The 12,156-nt window shown below is 41.9% G+C and overlaps 2 protein-coding genes across 3 annotated transcripts in view; one reads left to right on the top strand and one right to left on the bottom strand.

Annotated features, from left to right (window-relative positions):
- Positions 1–4,355, bottom strand: part of LOC125252490 (serine/threonine-protein phosphatase with EF-hands 2-like) — an 11,205-nt gene extending 6,850 nt beyond the window's left edge. Inside the window, exons 1-11 of one of the 2 annotated variants that reach the window (XM_048165841.1) lie at positions 4,216–4,355; positions 3,944–4,016; positions 3,832–3,849; positions 3,729–3,737; positions 2,649–2,776; positions 2,398–2,452; positions 2,146–2,321; positions 1,901–2,015; positions 1,764–1,810; positions 1,525–1,691; positions 1,360–1,396 (exon numbers count right to left, since the gene is read on the bottom strand). In XM_048165841.1, the coding sequence (XP_048021798.1) occupies positions 1,360–1,396; positions 1,525–1,691; positions 1,764–1,810; positions 1,901–2,015; positions 2,146–2,321; positions 2,398–2,452; positions 2,649–2,776; positions 3,729–3,737; positions 3,832–3,849; positions 3,944–4,001 (810 nt within the window). In that variant the 5' untranslated portion in view covers positions 4,002–4,016; positions 4,216–4,355. Of the gene's footprint in view, positions 1–1,359; positions 1,397–1,524; positions 1,692–1,763; positions 1,811–1,900; positions 2,016–2,145; positions 2,322–2,397; positions 2,453–2,648; positions 2,777–3,728; positions 3,738–3,808; positions 3,850–3,943; positions 4,017–4,215 lie in introns of both variants that reach the window. The other variant, XM_048165842.1, reaches the window with a different exon arrangement.
- An 867-nt stretch (positions 4,356–5,222) lies between these two features.
- LOC125252495 (growth/differentiation factor 2-like) lies at positions 5,223–7,924 on the top strand. The gene is made up of 5 exons (XM_048165851.1): positions 5,223–5,524; positions 5,955–6,097; positions 6,162–6,233; positions 6,419–6,519; positions 6,591–7,924. Exons 1-5 carry the CDS (start codon positions 5,373–5,375, stop codon positions 6,726–6,728), a joined length of 606 nt encoding a protein of 201 aa, XP_048021808.1. The 5' UTR covers positions 5,223–5,372; the 3' UTR covers positions 6,729–7,924.
- The last annotated feature ends 4,232 nt before the right edge of the window (positions 7,925–12,156 follow it).

The following is a 12,156-nucleotide window of genomic DNA, read 5'->3' as shown; positions in this document are numbered from 1 at the left end:
GTTTTAATAATCGTTAGAGTTAGGAATAAGAATAGTGAAGTGTGTGTCTGTGAAAGTGTGAATGGACAGACGAGTGGAAGGTGTGAATCCTCTTAGAGTAGGCGTGTGCAATCCTGCTGGAGGGCTGCAGACTTTAGCTCTAATCCTAATTAAACGAAGCTCAGCCAGCTAACGAAGGTCTCCAGGATCACAAGAAACTTGCAAGCGGGGGAGTTTGGGGAGGTTGGAGCTAAACTTTGAAGCAGGATTGAACAAACTATAACAATAACTACATTATCATCCACACAAGCGGACGATATCGTTCTGCTTATAAGTGCTGCAGTCTTTATCTGTGTCTTCACATGCTCAAGCTCTTTAAAGAGGTCTTATAATGCCCCTTTAACAAGATGTAATATCAGTCTATTGTGTCTCCAGAATGTGTCTGTGAAGTTTCAGCTCAAAATCCCCCACGGATCATTTATTATAGCTTGTCAAATTTGCCCCTATTTGGGTGTGAGCAAAAACACGCTGTTTTTGTGTGTGTCCCTTTAAATGCAAATGAGCTGCTGCTTTCCAGAAGGGGGCGGAGCTTTAACAGCTCAACAACAACAAAGCTGGAGAATCTCACGCAGCCAAAATGAGGATTGTCAGTAACGGTGTTCAGCCTTACATTGTTCAAACCGGAGTCGACACTGATGGAGAGACTCAGGAAGAAGTTACAACTTTTAGACGTTTCTGAATGGTTAGTGGATAAATTGATGTAGTTGCTGTGGAGTTGATTCAACTCATCCACTAGCATGTGCCGTCATGTTCATCTTTTGTGTTGAATTGACCCTCGTTTGTGAAGCAGTCCGGCGTAAAATGACGGCATTTACAAAAACAACTCTTCCTCTTCTCTAAAGCAGCCCAACATGGCCCCGCCCCCTTTGTTGTGTGTTCTCGGGGGCGGGGTTTATGTAAATTTTAGGGTTTGTGATGTCACCAACCCGGGAAGAAGCTCGTTGTAGTCCTTAAACAGAGAATTCTGTAAAAGAAAATATCTCTCTTTGCATTGAACTTTGAGCGTCGTAACTTTGCAGATGTTGTTTATGCTCAAACAATTACACACATTACACACTAACTAAAGTTAAAAAAGTGAAATCATAATCAACCACCCCTTTAAAGCAGGATGGGTTCTGATTGGCTGTCAGTGTTTTTATCGTTCATCAACTGGAAAAAAAATCATTCTGAAAGTGATATCGTTCCTCAGTGACGTTTTCGTTATTGTTGTGCTGTGGACTCTTCTATTCTTTTATATTTAGAATAACTATATCTTTATTGTTATCATGATAGTTATTGTCCTTCTTGTCTTTAGAGATGAGCGGCAGACATTTCACTCACCTGATATTTCCCTAGAACTTCCTTAGTGAAGCCGTATCTGCAAAAAATGAAAAACGTTTCCATCTTACAATCTCATTTAAAACACACATAAATACATTTCTACCTGAATTTGTTGCTTGTAAATACAAATGTAGGTTGTCTTATGTTTATCCACAAGATCTCCACCTCAGATTAACGATGTGGTCCTCGTGGTTTCCTCGGTTCAGGTGCACGTCGTGTGGATACAGCAACAGGAACGCAAACAGAACCAACAGAATCTCCATGGACTCTTTCCCTCTGTCCACAAAGTCACCGTTGAAGACGTACGGCGTCTCCGCTGAAGGAAAACCATTCTAGTGTTGAACAAAAATCTGTTACTGGCACATTCAAACGCAGTGAATTGTGGGCATCAGAATTTTACTGACTTTGTAAAAGACCAACAGCAGATCCTCCAGATGGCCGTGTAAGTCACCTGCATGAGAATTAAATTACATTTTGTCGGCTTAAAAACGTGTTACGTCGTAAGACAGCCTGAGAATGAGGCGTGGATGTGTTTTCTCACCACAGATGGTGATCTCTTTGTGCTTGCAGGTGCACACGTGACTGATGTTGGGCATCAAGCGCAGAAGCGTCCACGTCTTGCCCAGCAGCTGCAGGACGTACCGGGCGTGAAGCTTCTAAAGAGAAGATCCAACAAGAGCTTGTCACGGACAGACGATAAAGACATTCATTCAGTCCCACGGTTCTGTGCTGATTCTGTGACCTGTACATGGAGCTATTCTGCTGCTTCCATAGAAATGATCGTACTTGTTTGTTTTTGAAGGCGTCCACCAGCTCAGTGACGTTGGAGATGGTCAGCGGGAAGGAGAGATGTGGGCCGGCGTAGACGTCTGGAACCTCAATGTCCTTGTAACAGAACTGTTTCTCCCACTCCACGTCCTGAAACGCGTCACTCTCGCGAAACATCTGGGAGACCAGATTCCCTGAGAGAGACGGACTCGGTTACTCCGATCACTTCATGAGACGAGACACAGTTGAAGAGCTTGAGAAGTTTCTTACTTTGGCTGCTGGCAGAAGTGAAATGATCCATCAGGTAACCGAAGAAGTTATACAGCTGTGAAGACACAAACAGCACGAGCATGTTTCATGTGTAAAGACGCAGAACGCGGATGTTAACGCTGAAAGATTGTGCTCATTTACGACTTGACAGAACAGTAACCGGCGGATCAGAAGTCTCTGGAGGATCTGTGACTGTAAGTCTGTGCTTTGTTACCGCTGGAGAGACGTGACTGTAGAGAACATGTTTTCACCTTGATATGATCCTGTTGTCCAGAATACTCTATAGACTGAAAGATGTTCCAGGAGCAGCGGCGTCGCATTTCCAGCCGCGCCGCATACTGACGGTACCAGCGCTGGATGAGCAGCGCCGCCCGCATCGCTGGACAGACAGAGAGACGGATGGATGGATGGATGGATGGATGGATGGATGGATGGATGGATGGATGGACAGAGAGGCAGACAGATGGATGAAGAGACAGAAAGATGGACGGACAAATGGATGTACAGAAAGGGCAGATGGATGATGGATGGATGGATGGATGGATGGATGGATGGATGTACAGAAAGGGCAGATGGATGATGGATGGATGGATGGATGTACAGAGAGAGATGGATAGACGAATGGACAGACAGACCGATGGATGGATGGATGGATGGATGGACAGAGAGGCAGACAGATGGATGAAGAGACAGATGGATGGACGGATGAAGAGACAGAAAGATGGACGGACAAATGGATGTACAGAAAGGGCAGATGGATGATGGATGGATGGATGGATGGATGGATGTACAGAGAGAGATGGATAGACGAATGGACAGACAGACAGACGGATGGATGGATGGATGGATGGATGGATGGATGGATGGACAGAGGCAGACAGATGGATGAAGAGACAGATGGATGGACGGATGAAGAGACAGAAAGATGGATGGACAAATGGATGTACAGAAAGGGCAGATGGATGATGGATGGATGGATGGATGGATGTACAGAGAGAGATGGATGGATGAATGGACAGACAGACAGACGGATGGATGGACGGACAGATGAATGGACAGAGAGAAAGATGGATGGACAAATGGATGTACAGAAAGGGCAGATGGATGGATGGATGGATGGATGGATGGATGGATGGAGAGGCAGACAGATGGATGAAGAGTCACAAAGATAGACGGACGGACAAATGGATGTACAGAAAGGGCAGACAGATGAATGGATGGAAAGACAGACCAAGAGAGAAACAGACGGACCGAGAGAAAGAGAGAGAGAGTCAGGTCAGCAGCAGATGAGAGGGACAGTGATGACTCTTTGATCATGTGATCTGTCTGACCTGTGGCGGCTGCATGTGAGAGAAACAAGAGAAACAGAGTTTGACTTTCATTCACTTTCACTGACAACAATGAGACTTACTGAAATAAAGGAGGAAGAATAACCTGGAACTGAGACGCTCCCTACAGACAGACAGAGACAGACAGAAGTGAGCTCGTCTCTCAGGAAAGACATTAATGTCAGAAACTCAATCTCTGAACTGTTTTCTTCACGCACCTTGACCGCATGGCTTCAGCTGCTGCTGCTGGTGTGATTTGGTGACTCCACATCCCATGTCACGCTCCGTCTGCTGTGAGAACACGTGAAATCAGTTTCTCTCCGATGAGTAAAAGTGTCTGACAGTGAACGCTTGTGATCTCACTTTCACAGAGATTCAGAAATAATGTGGTCATTTCATTCTGAGACTAATTGATTATGAACACAATATTCGTTCTGTTCTCGAGTAATTAGCTCTAATTCTGTATAAAAGGACCGAACGTCACACTCACCCGTCAGAGTCCCAGCATGCCCTCAGAGACAGATGGAGAGCTGGAGCTCATCCACACCAGCCGCGGCTGGATTAGGGTTAATACCGCGGCTCGGCGCCAACCCAGAATAGACGGATAAAGAGTGTGTTAAAGGCCATCGCTCCGTGTGTTTTGAGCCCTCTGTCCTCATGGTTGACATCTAATTATCGAGTCACAGAACTTCATGGATATAAAAATAAAACATTCATTTATTCGTAAATGTTTGTCATTGAAGATCAGACCAATCATCACGGCTTTAATGTATAAAAACAAAGAATTCTACCAGATTTGATTTATTTATTCATATTTCGAGCGTATAAATGTTCTGTGACGGGGTTGAGATAATGCCGCACATATTCAGGATTGGGGATGGAAGTGTAAGAATGGAAAACAACATTGTTTTTGACCAATATGTGAATAAATGGTTACAGCAGAAAACACGTTTCTTGACCGTCCAGCAGTGGATAAAAGTATATAAAGTTGTCCTGAAATGGCTCAGATTTCTCAGAATGAGGACGGTTGTTTCTTTCTTTAGATGGCCGTTCACACGCAGGTGTGGAATTCGCGAGGGAGTTTCAGTCAAGGACAAACACGGCAGCGTTCCTTTGATTCGGTTCATCTGAGGTCAGAAGAGCAACAGCTTCGCATTTCTCATGAGAAATGACAGAAAAATGAAAACCTCTTCAGTTCGAGATCAACTCAGAGGCGATGAGAAAACATTGACGTTTTGATTTGTGACTCTTGTTTTATGTGAAATGATTCTCAGGGCGTTTGAGAGTTTATTGGGAAACTGAGATTAATCTGTGATTAAAGAACCAAGACACAGGTGCAGGCGTGTTTCGTCAATGGCTTCTTCTGTCGTTCCTCTCTGCCGTCTGTCCTCCTGCAGGTTAGAGTTTATTATCATTGCTACCATGTAACCGTATGATAGAATTCGCTGGTGTTTTTCTTCAATCTCCACCTCCTTTTCAACACCATCACACTCGCTCAACATGAAAACAGTGTAAAGTATTCCAAGGCCAAGCTTGGCCGAAGTAGATAAATCCCTGCTTTCCCAGGCCACTCCAAACAAAATCCATTCATTCGCCTGCAGAGAGCGTCCTTCACGAGACACGAGCGCTAACTCTGAGTCCGCAGACATGCGTCTGGCGTTGTGTGTCGCAGTCGTGCTGTTCGGCCTTCCTCTCGGGAAGATGTTTGTTCTCCATCCTTCTCCCGAGGCCTCGTCCTCATCATCATCATCATCATCATCATCATCATCATCATCATCATCTGCTCTGAAAACTAAGAGGTAAGAGCCGTGTCGAGTGAATCGAAGATCTTGTTTTCAAGACTTCTGCTCAGTTTTGGTGAGAGTTTCATGCACTTTTACAGCTGTTAGTAGACGATCTGGTGACAGTGTGATCAGTCTTTATAGGAGTTCAGGCTGATATTTGGATGCTGGACCTCTTTACAATCACATGCTGTTCTTCCATTTGAGACTCCGTGACCTGATCACGCTGGACTGACCGAAAGAGCATTACTGGTTATTATCAGACACTCTAGTTTCTCCTGACACCACCGTTACGTTGAGTACAGACTCCACAGACGCACGTAATGCTCTGTAAATATAAACGAGGGCAACTTCCCCGGTGTCTTCTGACAGGGTCGAACCCTGAGCCCGAATATTTGGCAGCTGTTTGCCAAGCAAAGACGTGGTGATGTGTGTGTGTTTGTTGCAGATGCAGAGGAGAACTGGAAATCAGGAAAGTCCTTCTGGAATCTCTGAACCTCCAGCAGGAGCCCCGTGTGTCCGTGTCCTGGATGGGTCTTCTGCGTGAGCAGTGGAGAGACTCTTTGAAGAGCGCCGTCCCGTCCTCCACAGGTACGACCCCCAGATTTCAGACTCAGGTAAAGGTTCACGAGTAAACCTCGTCTCTCTTCCGCAGGTAATTCCTCCATCCCTGAGGACTCTGGAAACTCCACCTGCTGTAAATATTCCTCTCAGGTCTTCATGAAAGGTGAGTCTTCAAATGAGGTCAATGAGGTTTAGTTGCGAAACTGTAAATGCATAAATAATGAAGGCCGTACAACTACAATAAATATTAGCACAATGTAATGAAAGCGAGGCTTTGTTTCCTTTAGACATGATTCTTTCCTCTTGCTTTGCGGTGAATTATGACCCTCTCTTGTGTCATTATGTCAGATTTGGGCTGGGACCGCTGGGTGGTTTATCCGGAGAGCGTGACCTTCGTCCAGTGCCGAACCTGTGGGCCGAGCGTCTGCGCTAAGAGCGCGTCTGCGCAGGTGTGTGTGTGTGTGTGTTACACTGATGAAACGCTTCAGATGAGCTCTTCTGATCTTCATGTCTTCCACAGTGCTGTAAGCCAACGGCTCACGACATCGTCCCGTTCGTCTATGTGGATGAATGGAGCAGTCTGGTTCTGTCCTCGGCGAGGCTGACCCGCGAGTGTGGCTGCGACACGCAGGAGCCGGAGGTCACGACCCCTTCCTAAAAAGCATTGCAGTCCCTCTCAGAGTTGTAGATTTATGGCTTAGCACAAACTTATTTAGCGTCTTTAATGTTTGACTTTTGCTGCTTTTGGGAGTCTCTCGGACTCTTTAAGGGTTTATGTGAAAACGATGTGGAGTCAAATATGTATAGTTCTCAGAAAACATGAAGTTCTCAAACGAATCCCGTTGTTATTCAGCTTTCATAGAAATGCACAATGAACCCTCTGTTACGAATCAGTTCAAGGCCAAATCTGTTTTAAACTGCAGGGTTTTATGGGTCTGGCGTGATTTCAGTGGACTGTTCCCTGAAAAAATGTTGTGGAGCAGCTCTGCCAAAACTTTCCCTCTGCGACTCTGAGGACCGAATTAAAGGTTACATTCAAAATGTCCTTCTCTTGAATCAAGTTCTTGATGTATTGTGGCTTCAGTTGAGATCTTCAGCTGTTGACGTGCCTCTGCACGCTGGGAAACGTCCCGCGCTTAGATAAGACTGACATTCCTGAATGAACATTTTGGCTCCAGGTTTGCAAAAAAAAAAAAAAAAAACTGGCAGTAATTCAGCATAATTTCAGATGCATCCTTCAAAAACAGTTTTATAGATATTTTTTTGTTTTTGTTTCATAACTTCATGTTTTGTTCTTTTTCCTCTGTTAGTCTTTGTTAACCAAATCTCTTACTTAGTATTTTTGTCTTGTTTCCAGTCCTAATCAATCCAAAAATCATAATGAAGTGAGTTTTTGCTTAAAACAAGCCAAATTATCTGCCAATGGGGTGAGAAAAATAATCTTGTTTCTGTTTGAAATCTTGTTTCTGTCCCAAACAGAAACCAGATTATTTTTCTCACCCCATTGGCAGATAATTTGGCTTGTTTTAAGCAAAAACTCACTTCATTATGACTTTTTCCCCAGAAAACAAGACAAAAAAAATCTTATGTAATGTTACTTATCTAGTCAAAGCATCTGGATTTAAGAATTTTTAGATATTTAGCCTGGAAACGAGACTAAAATACTAAATAAGAAAAGCATTTTTGCAGCGTATGTTTCCATGTTATACACACCATTGTATTGGAAAATATTAAAATCATTTCATATAAACCAGGAACGCTGTTAACGAACACTTTCACATGCATGTTTAGCAAGATTTACACTTTATATCAAATGTATCAGCAGAATGTTTATTAAACAAGGCTTTCATGACACAAGGTGTGATGTCCTTATTTCACCTTATAACAGATGCATTGAAGTCAGTTCATCGTTGTGTGTGTGTGTGTGTGTGTGTGTGTGTGTGTGTGTCACTTCTGGCAGCTTCTGTGTTTCAAAACAAATGCTGAATTGATTTTTTTCAGACTGAACTCACACAAACTTCTTTACTGCTCACTTTTCATTGGTTAGTAATGACTGTGGCTGCAGGTTACTTGCAGTGCATTCCTGACATGGGTTATTTTGGGAGTTTATTGGCACACACTGTTTGAAAATGTGTGTGTGTGTGTGTGTGTGTGTGTGTATCACATGCTGTGGCGCACTCAGTAAATGAGTCCAGACCAGCTCTTTCTTCCTCTGCTGCAGTCTCTGACCCGTCGGTGCGGATGGACTAGACCCGCGGGCGTCTGACCCTCACACTGAACAGAAGAACAGCAAACACACGCAGGAACACTCGGACCGACCCGTCCTGAAGCACGATGGTGTGGCTGCGCTGGGGAACGCTGCTTTCGGCCGTCCTCTGTCTGTTTGCTCAGGAGAACAGCTGGGAGTGTTTGGATAAGGGTGAGGTTGTTTCTGAAATGTCCAAGGACGCCGAGCTGCCCTCCGTGTGTGTGCTGAGCTGTACGGCGCTCACTTACAGGCAGATTATAGACCGGCAGCAGAAGCTCACGGTCCGGTTCAGAGACTCACAGCCCGGTAAGAGCCGCTCGTTTCTAATGTGTGTTGGATGTGTCATGAAGATGAGATGGAGGCTCTTTTTCAGAGGTCATCAGATAGTAAGAATAAAAAAAAAGTGTACAGAAAAATGGATGTTGACCACTGCTTTATAATTGAAATTTAAAGGGTTAGTTCACCCAAAAATGAAATGTCCCCTTATGTCCTTCAGTCCTTTGTTCATCTTCAGAACACAAATTAAGATATTTTTGATGAAATCTGAGCGGTTTTTGACTCGTCCATAGACAGCAATGTAATCAACACTTTCTAAGTCCAGAAAGGTACTAAAGACGTCATTAAAACAGTCATGTGACTGCAGTGGTTCAACCTTAATGTTATGAAGAGACGAGGATACTTTTTGTGCGCAAAAACAAAACAAAAATAACCACTTTATTCAACAATCTCTTCTCTTCTGTCATTATCTTACGCAGGTGACGCAGTAACACAGTGAAGCTTCTGTGTTTACGTCCGAACGCCGGCTCATTATTGGCCAAAGCTGATCTGACTCTGTAAAGAAATAAAGCTGATTTATATTTCTGTTGACTCTCTGCAGGCGAGTCGGACGACTTCTGCTGGTTTATTAATTCGAGATGCAGCACGTGGGATGAAGCGTTTGTTCTCCTGTCCATCAGTGAATCTGTTCCAGCTGAAGGAAGGATTGAGCTTCAGACCAACTCACCGATCCACCCGAACCCCGTTCAGCCCCACGACTCCCCGTCCGTCCTGCCCGACGACTGCGGCCTTCGCTTCGACGTCACGCCGCACCTGAAGCACCTGCAGCAACACTCGCTCTGCGTCACACTGAAGGGCATCATGGGAAACAGCTTGATGTGTCCGCCGTTTCTGATCATCGTGAAGAAGAAAACAGAGTAAGAGTCGACTCACTCCTGAATGAATCTATAAGACACGATGGTAAAGATTAAGAACTGTTTTTTTGCATTTCACTTTCAATTCATTTGAGCTGAATTGAATGAATGTTTCAGTGGTCTGTTTTCAGATTGACTACATTTGCATTTGAATACACTTTAGTATACCTTTTATTTGTATATACCTATTTTTTATTAAGCTTTCTATTTTATTAAACATTTTAAATCACTAAAAGCACTACTAATGAAAGTTCTCAAACTCTGAATCTCTTTCTTCTCTCTATCTACATGAAAAGGGCCAGAATGACCCCATTTATTCACCAGTGTGTGTTTGTGTATACATATGAATATATTCAGCTATTTTGTTAATAAAATTCTGGAAGCTAATCTCAACTGTCTACTGTGATTTCATATTAATGTAATATTTTCATTTTAAATCTATTCATTGAGCACAGGCTTCAGAGGTTGATTAAATAGGCCTATTCTTACTTTTGTAATTGAATCAATTGAAAATCCTGTTGTAACATCCTCATGTCCCGTCCATCCTCTGTTTGTTGACCATTATTTCTTTATTTAACTCGTGAAGGACTCTTGAACAGTTTTACAGTGGAGCCATTCCACATTTCTGTCCCCAGGACGCTGTATGTATAAATATGCATGAAAATTAACTCTAAAATACATTTTATTATTAAGCAAATTGTGAAAAACTACTGAGAACACAAAAAAATGCATTTGTTACACTTGTTTTACTTTATCGTGAAATATAATCATTAAAATCTTTCAGAAATCTTATTTTTCTGCATTGTTGTGTGACTCCATATACCATCTATGCTGAACAAAAAGACATTTCATTAGAAATCCATAATATGTTATATAAAATACACATTTCTGTGTCCTGTTACCCCCTCTAAAAAACTTGGAACATGACACATTTTCAACAGGAAGTTGCATCATCTGGATCTTATGCAGGCCATGAGAAGACCAGACGTAAGTCCTCTCATTTTAATTTCTGTATATTTGATGAAATTGTAACTATGACTGAGAAGAAGGTCAATATCAACGTACTGTCCTGTTACCTAAATTATTTCTTAGATGTTATTTGTTTATTTTAAAAATAATAACTTTAGGTAAGTCACCAGTATTTTCTCAGTGTCCTCATGATATTAGCATGTACTCTATCTGGCCATATGTCATGTATTTGATCATTTTTTGCTTAAAAACTCAATCCTGTTACTTTCAGTCCTGTTACTCACACGAATAATAACAGGAGTGAGTAGAGTCCTCTGTTTTGTTGATTTAATAGTATGATTATTAGTTGATATAATTCTATTCACCTGTATCATGAGTTTTACAGTTGAAATTACTTAAATTGTAGACATTTAGGATTAGTTTTACAATTATATCATACTAACAGGGATCCAGTCCACCATGACGTGACTTAAACCTTTTGTCTGTGCAGATACTATACAGGTGCCAGAAACACCCACCCATGGTAGGCGGCAAAGGAAGGAGTGAAACTTTCCCTCTCTCTCCTTCTTTCTCTTTCCACCTCCTTCGCTGTGAAGTACTACTAGCACACAGCACATCCCTTCAACACACACACACACACACACACACACACACACACACACACACACACACACACACACACATATGGACACTCATTCCTGTTACTAAATTGTATTTTCTTTTCTAAAAAAATAAATAAAGTTAAACTACTGTTTTTATCAGTTTTGTTTGGTCCATCATTTATACAATTGATAAATAAAATTAAATAATAAAAAAAAGAAAAGAAAAAGATAAGCTTGAGGCTTCTGTCTTCTTTTAAATGAAAATGAAAAAAGTGTTTTTTATTAAAACACACCTTGCCTTAATATAATGTGATTTTTTTTAGTCACAAATATCAATTATTTGAACAAATAACCAATCTCTTTAGGTGAATGCAAAGGAGTTAATTGACAGGCTTTTAAACATGCTTTTTAAATAGCACATGAGTTTTGGTAACAGGACTGAGAAAACATGCATCCATCTTCTGCTTTAAAACATTGAAAAAAATTAAATAAAGTTGCCTGAGATTGACCAATACACATTTGTGAATAGTTAAATATGTGTAATATTCAGTGTTGAAAAACAAGATTTAAAAAAAAGGTTAATTTTGAAGAGTTACAACAAGCAAATGTATGGAATGGCCCAGTGACTGTTTCTGTCGATGTGTCGCCCTCTGCTGGACTGGACTAAGAACTGCATCCGTTTGAATTCAATGACGTCGCAGTGTTTCCTGGTCAAACGCTAATAAAACAAACAAAACAACAGCGACAAAAACGGCAAATCGCGATAATTACACAAAATTCAACCTCATATATCTGTCTAATATCTCATTTGTTCAGCAAGTACAAACTAAACAAACAGAAATGAGCTCACAATCATCACACTCATAAGTTCTGTATAATTATTCAGTCAATTTCTACTGTTGTTATGAATTCGTATTTTGGGCGGACGTGATTTAAGTGAAATCACATCCAGAACAACAGCGTGATTGTGAGTCTGATATTGCTTTATATAACAGTTCAATAAACGGATTTTTATTGGGGTTTAAGCCACAGCAGGATAAACATTTGCGACTCTGACATGTTTCACTCCGAATCTGT

The sequence above is a fragment of the Megalobrama amblycephala genome, linkage group LG18 (genome assembly GCF_018812025.1).
Source record: "Megalobrama amblycephala isolate DHTTF-2021 linkage group LG18, ASM1881202v1, whole genome shotgun sequence".
NCBI classification, from domain to species: Eukaryota; Metazoa; Chordata; class Actinopteri; order Cypriniformes; family Xenocyprididae; genus Megalobrama; species Megalobrama amblycephala.
The sequence above is the reverse complement of the archived record's forward strand: the minus strand, read 5'-3'. Positions and strand labels throughout refer to the sequence as shown.